General features: G+C 48.1%; 1 protein-coding gene and 1 long non-coding RNA gene across 4 annotated transcripts in view; one reads left to right on the forward strand and one right to left on the reverse strand.

Moving 5' to 3' along the window:
* The window catches only part of LOC144792677 (allantoinase, mitochondrial-like), a 410,909-nt gene that overhangs the window by 356,040 nt on the left and 39,317 nt on the right, over positions 1–15,552 (reverse strand). Inside the window, exon 1 of one of the 3 annotated variants that reach the window (XM_078667822.1) lies at positions 24–45. The exons of the other annotated variants lie outside the window; for them this stretch is intronic. Coding sequence (XP_078523948.1) covers positions 24–30 — 7 coding nt within the window. The 5' untranslated portion in view covers positions 31–45. Of the gene's footprint in view, positions 1–23; positions 46–15,552 lie in introns of those variants that run through there. 3 annotated transcript variants of the gene reach the window in all.
* The window catches only part of LOC144792678 (uncharacterized), a 132,859-nt gene that overhangs the window by 107,203 nt on the left and 10,104 nt on the right, over positions 1–15,552 (forward strand). The gene's annotated exons all lie outside the window — the stretch shown is intronic.

A 15,552-nucleotide genomic window follows, 5' to 3' on the forward strand; every position in this document is an offset into this window, starting at 1 on the left:
ATGGGAATGGAGTTTAAGCTTACTTTGCATAAGACAGCAGTATGACAGGATTAGCTCAGAAGTCAGCTCCTTTAAGTCTAAAAGGGCAAAAGAAAAAACCTCAAGTACTGTGGTTCAATCAAAATATAAACAAAGAAGACAACTAATACATCTGGAACATCTATGGAGGAAGGACCCAAACATTACCCTTCTCGAACAATTGAGGAGGCACGGAATCTTATACAAAAAGGCTATCTGTAAAGCCAAAGCGACAGAGATCAGATCACAACTTGGCAGAGCGAAGAAGAGGCCTAAAAAAGCTTTTTGACAAAATAAAATAAAAATCAGGAAAACTTGCAGAACCCACAATTGAAAATGACTCAAAGGATATCTGTAACCCCTTCTCAACTTTCTTTAAAGAGAAAATCTCACCCATAATGAGCTCCATCCACTGCCAAGCTAGTGTTCAACCTAGGGACTTCCTCTCCCCCACTCTAAACAGTGCACAGCAAGGCCACAGACTCTCACACCCCAATTTGTCCCAAGAAATAATGGAGCCTTCTGGAACAGTTTCAGATCTGTATCTGAGGGGACAATTTAGAATTCCATTCAGTCAATGAAACCCACCACACACTTTGGCAACCCCATTCCCTTCCACCTACAGCAAGAGATACACCAATCTATCATCCATCTATGGACATAAATTGTGAAGGCATCTCTCCAACAAGGATCCCTCCAAGAATGCTTGAAGATAGGCCAAGTATCTCCCTTACCAAAAAGACCAAGTCCTGACCACAAAGACTTAAACGGCTTTCGACCGGTATCCAATCTGCCTTTTCTGGCCAAATACGTTGAAAAATGCACCCACAATCAGATATGTGAACACAATAAAAATGTTGACCTATTAGATAATCACCAATCAGGTTTGAGAATGGGACACAACACTGAGGTTGCCATTCTAAACATTCTTGAAAATATCCAAACATCACTTGACCAAAACGAATCCTGTCTTTTTATACCTGTTGATTTATCAGCGGTATTCCACATGGTCAGTCACAAACGCCTCAGAGAAACTCTTGAATTAAGAATGGGCCTATCAGAAGCAGTCCTTGACAGGTTCCCCTCCTTCTTGCAGAACCAACAGATAAGAGTTAAAATCAGGAGTACCCTGTCTGATGTACTTGACATTGACAGGGGCATTCTACGAAGATCTACAATTTCACCACGCTCTTCAATCTACACATGGAACCACTCACAGAAATCCTGAAACAATATAAAGTCTTGTGACACATGTATGCCGATGATACACAAGTTTACATAAAACTTTCCTCTCAAAAGGCTGACTGGATGACACCCTGAGGAAAACACCGGACTGGCTGGCACACAACCATCTAAAACTAAATTTGCTGAAAACCAAATTCATTCTCTTCTCCCCACACCTTAGAACTCAAGTTCAAGTTCAAATAACTTTATTCGATTGTTAACATTACAATCATAAAAGCACAATTCATAAGCATACAATTAAAAACAAGTGATCCATTTCATTTGTGAAACGGGAGGTTACATGAACAATATAAAACAAGAGTAACAGGCAGAATAACACTTTAAAAATATAGTTATAGCAAAAATAAAAAGTTAAAAATATACCTAACAACAGCAACATAGTCATCCCTCCATACTTTTCCTGAATGTAATTGCTAATTTCAAAAAACTGCATACAAATAAGGTGCAGTCACAGTTCAGGAGTTGAAGGTAGTAAAGTGCTGGTTTAATCTGTGCAAATTTCAGTTCTTTGAGGCGTGGTTTTAAGTATAGCCTCCGGGGTACTGTGTAATAAGGACAAATAAATAAAAAGTGCGCCAGATCTTGCGGAGACTTTCCGTCGCAGCCGCAAGCTGGCAACACTTGACCTCGATGGGCCCCACTCGGAACCGCCAGTAAAAGATGAAACAAATCAAAACGGAACCTTGTTAATAGATAACGTTCATAGCCAGTCATGGGCCATGATAAGTATGGTTCCATTTGTAGACAGGTTTTAAGTAATGCGTGTTTCCTAACACTGTCTTTCTGTAGCTCGGCCTCCTCCCGGGCTAAGTACCTGGTTGTCATGAATGTATTTTTCACAAAGGTGACATCCAATTTAGTGGTAGAGTCTGGGCTTAAAAACAAATCAGGCCGTCCTATTTCAGTAAAACAATCATTAATGTACTTCAGCCACGGAACCTTAAACCTACCATCCCATGTTAAGGCTTCTTTTAATATATCATGGGTAAGAGGTATGTCATTATTTAGCCAGCAATTCAACCAACACAATAGGGGATTAGCTGCTATTCTATCGCTTAAATAGGGCACACCTAGCTCCTCATGTACAGTGAAGTTTCCAGTTCCCTTTGGCAGCCTCAATATCCGCTTCAGGAAATTATTTTCTACAACCTCCAGGTCCCGCATCTGGCTATAGCCCCAGAGCTCGCTTCCATAGCAAGCAACGGCGATACTCTTTGCCTGGTATAATTTAAGCAAGGCAGCCACTGGACTATTGCCAATTTTTCTTGCGAAATCAAGTATGGCCGCATTGACGCGGGTTACCTCGCCCTTCTTCCTCAAAACAGCGGGGCCCCAAGATAGTTGATGATCAAAAAGGACCCCGAGGTATGAGAAGGTTCTGGTGGTTGGAATTTTTTCCCCATTTATATTAAAAAGTTTGGATTTTCGTGACCCCAGGCCTGTCTTCATAACATAAGACTTAGAATTGTTAATACTTAAGCCTCGAGACTCCATGAAATCAAAGAAAGAGTTTAAAAGTGTCTGGAGGCCGATTGCTGTCCTTGAAATAAGGACAGCATCGTCCGCGTAGAGCAGAACTGGAACACCTTTCCGACCTATGTAGGGGTAATCTGCTCCGGTTTTTAGCAGGTATTCCTCTAACTCGTTGATATACAAGTTAAAGAGGAATGGAGCTAGGATGCACCCCTGTCGAACACCCCGATTAATTCTGATATCCCCCGTCACTTTCAGATCTTGGGTATATCGAACATTAGCTCTTGTATCGGAGTGCAGGTCAGCCAGTAAATTAATTAGATTCTGCTCTACACCCAACTTTAGCATGGTGTCCCATAATTTGCCTCTGTCCACACAGTCAAATGCGGACGATAGATCCATAAATGCCATGTGGACTGTTCCCTGCCGGGCCATGGTGTATTTACCTATAATCAAATACAGGTTCAGGCACTGGGTAACTGTCGAGTGGCCAGGTCTGAAACCGTATTGTATTGGGGATATAACATTGTTCTCATTTGCCCATGCAGTTAATCTGTTCAGGATTACGCCCCCTATCACTTTGGCTACAGAGTTAATTAGAGATATTGGCCTGTAGCATAACGGACTTCCAAGATCACCCTTTTTAAACACGGGCACTATAGTCGATAACCCCCACGACTTTGGGCATCCAGAGGCCGCAGCTGCATTTACTACAGCAGTAAGGACAGGGGCCCATAATGAGATACAGGATTTAAAAAGGTCCGGAGGCAAGCCATCTGGGCCAGGGGCCTTATTACTAGTTAACCCTTCAATGCCCTTCTCTACTTCATTGACTGAAAAGCACAAAAAATTCTCCATAGGAGTCGAAAAGCCGTGTTCTGCCTGTTGCTCATTGCTTTTAAAAATTGCACTAAAGTGAATGACCCAATCCTCCTCTGGGATGTTAGTGCCAAGTGCGGTGTCACTGAGATCGTCAAACAAAGGTTTATTAATAATTCTCCAGAATTTACTACTGTTACCCAGGACTAATGGATCAAGCAGAGACTCCCAGGTACGCGCCTTAATTTCTTTTTTTCGTTTAGCAAGAGATTTCTTATAAATCAATCGCAGGATTTTAATTTGGCCTGAATCTCTGGGTTTGGTTTTTAGCGCCTTTCTCAAATCTCTGCTTGCCTTAGAACAAGAGTGGTCAAACCATTTAGGGGTGCTTCTGGTTTGTCCTTTCACTGGGACTGTTAACATGGATCCTACTGATGACACCACAACCTCAAAAACAGCTAAGGTTTGCTCTGGAGATGTGGCTGGTGACACACAAACCGCAAGTTCCTCACCACATGACCTGTTGATTTTGGTATACAGGTTTTCGCAATTTACCATTGACCATTTCAATCGACGTTTACCATTTATACATTTCAAGGTTCCCCGGCCTTCACAGTTCATTCGCTGTTCAAATACTCCACCACCCAGTCTAATGGTTATGGGATTATGGTCACTATAGATGTTTGATTTAATAGTGAATCTGGTGGCCTGATTTGCAAGATCAGCAGATAGTAATATATGATCTATAAAGGACCCGTGGCCTGAACCTTTAAATGTGGAAACATCAAAAACCTTGGACTCCGGCACCATAGACATGGCTACAGTTAAGTTATTTTCATTCAACAAATCGTTGAGACAAATTCCACGCCTGGAGTGGTCAAAATGAAAGCCGTTTACACTATTACACCCCAAAGATCCCATGGGGGTAACTCCTGGGTTACCACACGGGGAACATTAAAATCACCTGCGATCAGTAAGAACTCCAAAATCTCTACTATGGTCTTAGAACCTCAATTTGCAAAACTGCACTCGAATCATCTACAACTCTGTAAAAACACTAGGTATCACACTAAACGCTGATCTTAACATGCAAGCTCCCATACAAGCAGCAACAAGAAGCACTAACCTACACCTCCTAAGAAAAATAAACCCATTCATACCGCTTGGAGTCGCCAAAATGGTGGTCCAATTTCAAGTGCTCACAAGAGTTGACTATTGTAAAGCTACACTCATAGGTTTTCCCAATGAAGCAAAAGACACACAGATGATGAACAGAATGCAGAGAAATTCAAACATTCACCCCAGTCAAAAGATCTGGGTTAAATCCGTTGTTCTTTTGCTCACCATGCCACCCGAGCTTCGACCCAGCCATTTAGCCCCAATGAAAGCAACATTAAATGCAGCAGCAAATCTCATGACAGGCACACAGCACTATGATTGCATTTCCCCATCACTCAGAGCCCTAAGATGTCTCTCAGTAGAAGCTGCTAGAATTCAAATGAAAGTTGCATGCATAACACATAAAGCTCTATACAATTCTGGTTAGAATACATGGCGAGTACGACCAAACTATTAGGTGGCGAAAGGGACTCTAGAAGTGCTAAATCCCTCCTACTTGACCCAGCCAGATTGAAAATAAGCAATTGCAATGTAATAGGTCATGCACCCATAAGCACATTTGGATTGTTGCATTACTTTAAGCTGAGTAGAAGTTTCAGACTGCATGTTACGTTTATTAGGATCAATTTCTTCAAGGTAGTTCATGAGAAAACAATCATGTCTTGAATGCTGTATGATGCAGGTATTTATACATGTAGTCATCCTCTGTGCTCAACAGGAGCCACCACTGGTCCTACTCAGGCTCATCTGAGCATGGTCATCCAAGCAAAGGTCCATCTTGAAAGTAGAATTGAAAGCTCTTATTTGTGAGTACTTCCTTTTAATGTGATGCTGAAATGTTTTTTCTTTGAAGTCAGAAAGGCAGCTATTAACGAAGAATATGTGAATTCCTAAAATTTTATTTGATTTGCGGAGGATTAATAGGAATGTTTGGTAGCTGGCTTAGACAGGCAGCCATTTTCACTACAAACATGCCCACCGCCATAATAAGATGTCCTTGACCTGTTGTGAATAAAAAGGCTGGCATGCAGCATTCAGCTGGAAGCATGAGGGGAACACCTAACAAGTCAACGTCCTGCCTGTTTAGTATAACCCGTTTAGTGATGCAAAAAACTTGTTCAAAGAACATTTTAAAACAGTTTTGAATCTGGGCTCCCCTGTCCGCAAAAATCCAGACGAGCCAGGAACTATGTGAGGACATTGCCAGGTTCTTTCTAAATAAGGTGGAGGTAATTTTATCGGCATTTCATCACCCAAGCGTTATAGGGGCTGTAACACAGTTGGAGGGAAGAAGCTCAGCTGCAGACCCCTCCGCTGTCTTTGAAAAATGTGAGTAATTATCTGTTATGGATACAGAGAAACTCCTATTGGCAGCAAGGTCAGGCTACCCCTATGATCTCGGTGATCAAAGGTTTCCCGGGACCTATTGCCCCTGTACTGACCTTCCTGTTCAATACAATGTTAAACGTAGGGTATTTCCCTAAACTTTGGAAGGTTGCTTCAATACTGCCGCTGCAAAAAAATCCCAACCTGGATCCCAAAGATCCCAATAACTTTCATCCAATATCACCCCTACCTTTACCTGCTAAACTGGTTGAGAAATCAATGAATGTGCAACTTCGTGCTTTCCTAGGCGAAACCCAAGTTTTGGATCCTACTCAATATGGGTTCAAAGTAGGACATAGCACAGAGTCTGTCCTTATTAAATCCATTGAAGAGATCAGAGAAGTTTTGGATATGGGAGGTAAGGCAGCCCTGATTATGTTAGACCTGTCAGCAGCCTTTGATACGGTCCATCCTGACATATTGATGGACCGTTTATCAGCATGGGGGGTCCATGGTAAGGCATAGAAGTTACTGAAGTCCTTCCTAACTGGTAGGTCTCAAATTGTGGCACTGGACGAATTCCATTCTAAACTCTTTTCCCTGCCTGGCGGAGTACTGCACGGATCCTCCCTTAGTCCAACACTTTTTAACGTTTATGTCTCATCCTTGGCTGCCTTAATTGGCACCTTTGGTTTAAACCTTACCTCCTAAGCAGGCAACACACAAATTGGGGTGGCTCTGCGACCAAGACAAGGAGCAGGAATAGACATTCTGTTCCACGACTGTATGGAGGCAGTCGGGAGGTGGGTCGCACAAAATTGCCTAAACCTCGATTCGTGCAAGACCGAGGTTATCTTATTCAGAAATTATGCCAGTTTCTGGACCCCCAATTAGTGGCCGGATACATTGGGCACTCTTCCTGCACCCACTAGCAAAGTAAAGAGCCTAGAAGTGATAGTTGATGACAAGCTCAACTTTGGCGACCAGATAAATGCAGTAGCGTCAGCTACCTTCTATACCCTCAAAATGATTAAGAAAATACTACATTTTTTGCCGGTGGACAGTCGGCGGACAGTTGTCACAGCACTTATCATGTGTAGGCTAGATTACTGTAATGGTCTATACCTAAACATTCAATAACGTTTCCTGAACAAGCTCTAATTGTTGCAAAATGCGGCAGCGAGATTGCTCACTGGTACACCGAAATTTACATACATTTCAAAAGAAATCAAAAAACTCCATTGGCTACCTGTCAGGCAAAGGGTACGTTTTAAATCTCTGTGCACTGTGCACAAGGCACTGCAGGCCACAGGCCCAGATTACCTTAAACAGCAACTGCAGTGGTACCAGCCCAAAAGAATTCTTCGCTCCCTGGGAGCAAAGCTGGTATCAGTACCACCCATCAAAAAAGTTTCATGGGGCAGGAGACGCTTTATTGCCGGTGCTGCCAAGGCCTGGAATGATCTCCCTTTCTATCTGAGGAACACCACCAATATCTTAAAATTTAGGAAATAACTAAAAACATGGCTCTTTAACTTGTGAAGGTGCTCCCCACTTCAATGCCTAGATGAGGGCAGCTAGAGCCAGGACACCCTCGGGTAACCGCTCATGCTTTACAAATGCCTATAACATAACATAACATATGATGGAGTCCACAAAGTTCACTACTATCTCGCACCAGAGGGATGTAACAGCCATTGCAAGAGCCACAAGGATCTCACCTGTAATGACCGCTCCAGAATGTCCAAGTGGAGCAGCTCCATCCGCTCCACTCAAAGGTTGCAGTGAGGAGCTGGGTGCAGGGTGAAAATTGGTGGAGAAGCCCATTAGTGTGAGAGCAAGGGTGCGCACCACAGAGGCAATTCAAAAGATTCTTCTCTGGGCTCTATGGAAGAGTCATTGCCTCTGCGCTATCTTGCCAACATTTGTTACTTTGCTTTGACTACTGAAAAAACTTCAGGCCTAAATAGATTTTGGCAGTGATGGGGGATCTACCAAAAATTGGTGGATCTTCCATCCACCTCATGTAGTGAGAGAAGGAGCTATAAGAAGGCAGACAGACAGCTTCTGGTTATGGGTTTAATAGGCTCCATACAACGACTTCCGTCACATTATCTGCTCCTCAGCAACTAACAGCTTCCCAGCCTCCTGGATCCTGACACTGGACAGTGGAAGCCTTTACAAAATCAAAGTAGGAGTGTTTGTTATCGGGAAATTATTTTGTTCTTAATAGATAAGAAAAATAACAAACCATAATCATCACAGAAATTTCTTCTGCAATATTCCAATCATCAGAATATTCAACAAGCACGACTCCACAAAGATCTTCCCTCCTCTACCACATGAATCTTTTCCATCGCCGTCTTGTCCTGAAATTGCACTTCCACACAGAAATATCTTAAAACTGGCAATTGTCTCCACAAATCCCTTTTGGTTCAACATCTGGGGAAAACAAATAACCTGCAACCAATCTTTCCCACATCAATTTATCAATGATGGTAAACGGTGATCATGAGTCAGCCCAATCTTGTACCTTTTTGGGCTTCACCTATATTACAGACTTAGGAAGGTGATACTCCTCTGTAGTCTCCTTTGGCCTGCTCTCTGCATCAGGACAATTTATAGCTTCAGCATAATTCGCTTACTACCACACCTGTAGCACATTGTCTTTCTCTCAGAATTTTAAGATTTCCCTTCCGTCTTCTCACGGTCATTACCTCTCCACATATATTTCTTTAATGCATTCATATCGCACACATTCTCCAATTTACCTGCTCTCTTACCCTCAGCACTCACCAATGTCTCTACATAACGAAAGGTATTCTCCATTCGCCTAGCTACTTCAATGGTTTTATACAAGGTAGGATCTTTCAGCCCTAACAGTTAATCCTGTATTCTTACATTTTTTGTCCAGTTGATCCTCTAATCACTAATAATTTCATCACAGAGATCTTTGAATTTACATGAAAATGCCAACCTTCTCAGATTTACTAAATACTGTTAGTAGAAAGTCAGGATACCTTTGCTCATCATGTGTGTCCTTAAAAGGGACAGGTCCCAAACCCTTAGGATGGATGCAGGTGACCATTTGACCCAAGGCGCGGCCTGCCATAATAAAAACTAATCAGCCAGTCCCAAGCTTCCCACGAGACACAAATGGTTTAGTACACTGGGGGGGTTATAAAATATCCCCCCATCCGTCATGTCCTTGAACTACAGCAGGAGCCAGTCTTTCCAGGAGAATGAGTGCCAAACACAGGAGATTAAGCAACACTTCCCACGACAGACCATAGGTTTAATTAACAGCTGTCAAAATGATAATGGGCACGTCTAACAAACAAGGCCCCTGTTAGAAAATGTACCGGGGTCATCCGTCATGTCCCCACACTCAGCCGAAGCCATCCTCGCCATGAGAATGATCCCTAAGCACCGGTGATTACCCAGCTCTTTTGATGACAGGCTGCAGGTTTAATTAACAGATGTCAAATGTTAAAGTGGCGTAGGGCATCAGCTGTACAGCAGTCAGAAAACGTTCCCACCAATGTACCCCACTACATAGTTATAAACCCTCCCCTCCATAAAGTGTGGTGGTCTAATTAGCATGCCAGGACAAGTATAAAAAGCATACTTTAGGGGTCCAGCACAAACAGCCTTTCAAAATCCCATATGGAACAAAGTACGTGGATTGTTTTGCTGTACAGGTCCAGCCGAGGAATTTAAAGGGAATAATGGATCAGAGCAACTTCTCACAGATTGATGCCGCATGCTACACACTAATGGAGATAAAAAGAATAGGGGATGGCGCAATGTTGCATGTTTAAGGATGTGAGGGTTTATTTAAAGTATTGGGGCAATGCAATTAAGGTGAACCATTTAAGGTGACCAATGCTGTAGTTTTAAAATGCTACTTAGCGCTATGTAGGATTGTGTTTACTTTGGAAATGTTTAAAGCGTTGTGGCCTGCTGGTTAATGTGAATATTTTTAGAGGCACATGGAGTGGAATAATGTTGTAGTTTTAAAAGTTACTTAATAAATTTGGTGTTTACATTTAAGGTGCATAGGGGTGGGTGTTTGGTGGTTCACACCTAGGGGATGTCTTAAAGTTTGAAAGAGGGTTAAAAGCGCTGTTGGCGTGTATTTAATGTGACTAATATGGTTGTTCTGGTTGTGGCCCAGTTTGTAACCTTAAGTTTATGCAGTTTATAGAAATATTTTTCCAGGATGTGTGCAGGTATTTAACCTGAATTAGATCGTTGGTTTTGGAGGCAGCGCATAGACTGCAGGGGTGTATATTTAAGATGCATAAGACAGAGTCCCTAGTAGGCTTCGTGCAGAGGTAACCATCAACTTTACAACCCCTAGAAACCTGTTACACGGTTTGGGGGGTACTGTATGGTTGTCAGAGCACACTATATAATATGCAATGTATACAGATCAAAATAAATAAAATAATACAGTTTTGTACTCACCCAATGGCTATGCTGGTGCGTGTAATGGGGTAAGGTAAGGCCTACCACGTGGGCAATGTACAATAAGGGATGACACGGACTCTGGTTATCGGTTAGCCGGAAAGACCACGAGCGGTCTTCCGCATGTTTATTTATACCTCGGCGCGAGCCCGCCCCGAGGTTGTGCGTGCGTGCGTGGGGGAAAAGATACATTGTATGAGAGAGCCCGGGTGGCTCTCTACATCCCTCCTTTATTTTAGTCCTTTTCCAGCCGGCACGTCCTCAGACTCGTGTTCAGGGGGATGACCAGGCAAAGTCCATCAAACGCTGGCTAGGCCTCGGATTGGGCCTCAGGCTGTAGCGGTGATTCCGGGTCCATGGCGGTTCGACAACCCCGGCCGGGGTTGTCCCTGGACCTTCGCTCGCCTCTTCTGCCCTTGGCTGACTCCGCCCGATGTCGAGGCCTGGTGGTGTTGGCCGGGGCGGAGTGTCCCCTCGTGGCAGGGCAGGTGCCGGACTAGGAAAACTGTCAAAGTCCACATCTTCCGGGTCTCCGGGTTCCATTCTCCCTGCTCTCCGATGTCCAGCGGCGGTGTCGGTTACCTTCTTGAAGCATGACACATTTCTCGTCACAGTTTGACCGTCTCTCCTTGCTGTAATCATGGTTCCTTGCATTCGGTCCACTATCCACACTTCGGGCTCAAAAGGAGTTCGGAACTTCCACCCTGGGTGACGATCTTTGACAATGACCGCGTCCCCTTCTCGGATGGCTGGCTCTTTGGCGTGACGGTGCACACTTGCTTTGATGTTAGTAGCTTGTCTTCGGGCCTGGGTGGCCTCGGCGTCCCTCTCTTCCGGCACCCACGTGCTCGCGGTGGGGATACCGTCCCTCGGAGCTCGTTTGAACAGTACATGTGAGGGAGCACATTTGGTCGTTGAGTGAGGTGTCTGACGGTAGGCTCCGAGGAATTGGTCCAGGGCAGTCTCTGGGTCTTCACCATTGTCTACGGCTATCCGGAGAGCTCTATTCAATGTTCGCATCAGCCTCTCCACTTCCCCGTTGGCCTGGGGCCACAGCGGGGTGATTTTTCTGTGCCTGATCCGGAGAGCCTCCAGGTACGCCTGGAATTCTCTCCCCTGAAAGGGAGGTCCGTTGTCGGACTTGATTTCTTCGGGGAGCCCCATCGTGGCGAACACGCGGTTTAAGACCTTCTTGACCTGCGGGAACGCAGTGGACGCTATGACTTCCACGATTGGGAACTTTGAGAAGGAATCAACTAGCACCAGCATGTGCCGTCCGTCCGGGAAACTGCCAAAGTCTATACTGAGTTGAGCCCACGGCGCCTGGGGTGCTTCTTCAGTGAGTACGGGTGCTGGGACAGGCTCTCCTCCAGTGATCGTGCAGGCATGGCAGGACCGTATCATCGCTTCCACTTGGCTGTCCATCGCTGGAAACCACACCTTATTCCTCAGGCGGGCCTTTGTCTTGGCCATGCCTTGGTGTCCTACATGGGCTAAGCTCAGAGCTCGTTGTTGGAGGCTTTCCGGCATGACAATGAGATGTCCTCGTAACACCACTCCATCATCTCCTACACTTAGTTCACTGCGTACTTGCCACAGCTGTTGTCTGGCGTGACTCACTTCCGGTCTGAGGCAGGAGGCGCCGTCGAGAAAATGGGCACACCGGTTTCCTTCGAGGGCTTGGCGGACCTTCATCAGAGTCTCGTCCCCTGCAGTGGCGTCTCCAATTTCCTTGAGCGACATATTCTCCGGGCATGCGGCCTGCGTGACCATGTGGACGATTTCTTCCACTTCTTCTCCGTCTTCGGCGAGGGGCTGCGGTGGGACAACATCCGGGTGTCGTGACAGGTAGTCGGCGGGGTTGTGTGCTCCTGGCCGGAATACCACTTTGAATCTGTAGCCTTGCAGCTGGACAGCCCATCGTTCGATGTGCGGGGGAGCCAGTCGTGACGTCGCCGCGAAGAGGGGCAGAAGAGGCTTGTGGTCCGTGACCACCGTGAATTCCTGCCCACAGAGGTAGAGATGAAAGTGCTGGCACGCCCATTTGATGGCCAGGGCCTCTCTTTCAATTTGGGCGTACCTGGTTACGGTGTCCGACAGGGCCTTGCTGGCGTAGGCAACCGGTTTCCACTCTTCTGGCCCGTATTCTTGTAACAGAACGGCTCCCAACCCTACTGGACTGGCGTCGACGATCAATTCGGTCCGCCTGCGTGGTTGGAAGTAGGCCATAGTGGTATTGTCCAGAAGGCTGGTCTTGATGGTCTGGAACGCTTTGTTAGCGGCTGCAGTCCAGTCCCATTTCTGATCAGCACGGGTGAGGGCTCGGAGGGGTTCCGCAATGGCAGCCAGATTCGGGATGAACCGGCCACAGTATGTGGCCATGCCCAAGAAGCTGCGCACTTCAGTTTGACTCCGTGGGGTGCTGGCTGCTTTGATGGCTTCCGCCTTCTTGGGATCGACTTTCAGGCCCGCCCTCGTGAATGTATAGCCAAAGAAGTCCACCGACTCTTGATAGAATGCACACTTGGCTCGGTGTAGAGTCAGGCCGCTGTCTGCAAGCCTTCGCAGGGTCGCCCTTAAATTGGCATGGTGTTCTTCGAGGGTTGTGGAGTACACAAGAATGGCATCGCTCAGGTTGATTACCCCTCGTAGGCCAGATAGCACCTCGCGAATGGAGTTTTGAAAGACTTCGGCTGCCGACGAGACACCGAAGCTGAGCCGGGTGTAGCGACGCAGCCCCACGTGCGTCGAAAAAGTGGTGATGTATCTGCTAGCTGGCTCCAACTCGAGCTGGTGGTACCCTGAGTTGAGGTCCAGCTTTGAGAACCACTTCGCCCCGTTGAGGTCCGCTATGATGTCGTCCATAGTAGGGGTGATATGCCTTTCGCGCTTGACAGCGGTGTTGGGGAGCCTCATGTCCACTACTTAGCGCTATGTGGGAGGTCCTACTGGGGCCTGGGCCCCTGCTTGGGCTTGAACCAGTGGAGGTGCTGCGGGCACGACTGGCGGCGGCTGGATCGCCTGCTGCGGGGGTTGGCCAGCCCCGTCTTGGGCTGCCCCTGTCGCGTTCTGGCTCATGGCTTGGCGTCACACAGGCTGTGTGGGTGCTTTCCGGATTGGTGGCGTAGTGTAAAGCAGGGCTGAGGTGCTTGGGCGCGCCACGTGTTGAGGCGCTGTGAGGCCTGGCACAAGGGAGGCAGTTGTGGTGTAGGTGGGGTACTGGGAACTCCTATTGGTGGCAGGTTCCTGGCAAAAGTCCTTGCGGTTGCCAGTGCTTGTTGCACTTCAGACAAACTGCTGACTCTTCCCCTCGCTCTGTCCCTTCATTCACCCAAAAAAAAAATCTTTTTTTTTTGAAGGTCCCTCGTGTCCCGCGTTCAATGCAGCAGGCAGCCGGCCGTCCTCGCAGAGCTGCGGAGGTGTCTGGCGGGCAGCGAGGGCAGGTGCGGAGCAGGAGGGGCCAAGCGCGGTGCTCTGCACGCACCGCGGTAGGGGCGCTGTTCGCGCGCCTTCACCGGGAGGGAAGGCGGGTCCGCTGCAGGCCGTCGTCACGTGGTGCGTCTCTGGGCTCCTCTGGAAGCCTGCGGCCGGCAGGCGCACCTCCCCCGTGCTGGCTGGCGAGAGGAGGCAAGGCGGGGACCGCGCAGGTGGGGCAGACGGCACACTCACCCGCAGGATCTCCACGCTGCGCGCCAACCCCACGAGTCCCGCCGGCTGAAGGCGCTCCCTCACGGGAGACGCGTGGGCGGGTTTCGGATGGAGGGGGGACCGGCACACCACGGCGGGTGGGCACCGCGGCAGGAAACAGGCGGCACAGCAAGCCGGAGGCACCAGGCACACGTGGGGAAACAAACCGGCCTCGTCGCCAATGTAATGGGGTAAGGTAAGGTCTACCACGTGGGCAATGTACAATAAGGGATGACACGGACTCTGGTTATCTGTTAGCCGGAAAGACCACGAGCGGTCTTCAGCATGTTTATTTATACCTCGGCGCGAGCCCGCCCCGAGGTTGTGCGTGCGTGCGTGGGGGAAAAGATACGTTGTATGAGAGAGCCCGGGTGGCTCTCTACAGTGCGGAGGGGTCTCTGGCGCAGGTTGTGGCTGTTCACAGGGACGTTAATAGCCCAGGGGATTAGGTTTGAAGCTCTGGGGTCCTGTGTGGTTGAGTCCGGTGGTCCGAGGCACAAACTTACGGGGGCCGTCCTCTGTCTCCAGGAGGCCTTTTGGGGCGTGGGTGGCCGAGTCCGGTGTAGGGTCAGAGGCCCAAAGCTGTTGAGGCCGGCCCCAGAGCTGTTGAGGGCGGCCCCAGAGCCCATAGTCCGGTGTGGGGCAGAGGCCCCCCAAATATGCTGATGCCTCCCAAGAGACCTCTGAGGTCCATGAGGGCTCTGGGGCTATTTGTGACATGGTGCTCGAGGTCCCCATGTGTGATAAACAAATTTCCCTGAGCCCGCTTACGTTGGGCGCTGCTCTGGCGGTGGTTGTGATTGTTCCGTGGACCCCTAGGCTATGTGCGACATGGGGGCGGCCCATTTTATTCAAAATGAAAGCCCCAGAGCTAGCGTTGCACATTGCGGGGCTTTGGGGGGCCTGTGGCAGGGGCTGATGCGGGCAGGGTTGCTCTCTGGGACTGTGTGCGAGCGGAGTGATGGCTCTGGGTTGTGTTCAATCTGGGGCTTGAGGCCCCTGCGGAACTAAATAAGCCCCAGAGAGCCTGCTTACAGGGGGGGCGCTGCTCTGGGTGCACGTGGACTCTGGCGTTGCAGGCGTTGCTGGTGGGTCAGTGACTGCTGCCCCGTAACAGTGGAAAAGGGGGCGGTGCACTGGGTGCAGCCCCCAGAGCCCTCAAAGGTACGTGAGGGATCTGGAGCTGTGTGCGACATGGGGATCCAGGCCCCATATGTAATAAATAAATATCCTGAGCCCGCTTACCACGGGCGCTGCTCAGGCTTGTGGGGGCTCATTGTAGCCTCTTCTGTTACCCCACACGTGGGTCCTGATGGCGGCGGTGGAATGGCCGCCGGTAGCTTTCGCTCAGTGTCTGGCGATGGACGGGCCCGCCCTGCCATGACATCAAGGGTG

This window comes from Lissotriton helveticus, chromosome 11, assembly GCF_964261635.1.
Source record: "Lissotriton helveticus chromosome 11, aLisHel1.1, whole genome shotgun sequence".
Classification (NCBI taxonomy): Eukaryota; Metazoa; Chordata; class Amphibia; order Caudata; family Salamandridae; genus Lissotriton; species Lissotriton helveticus.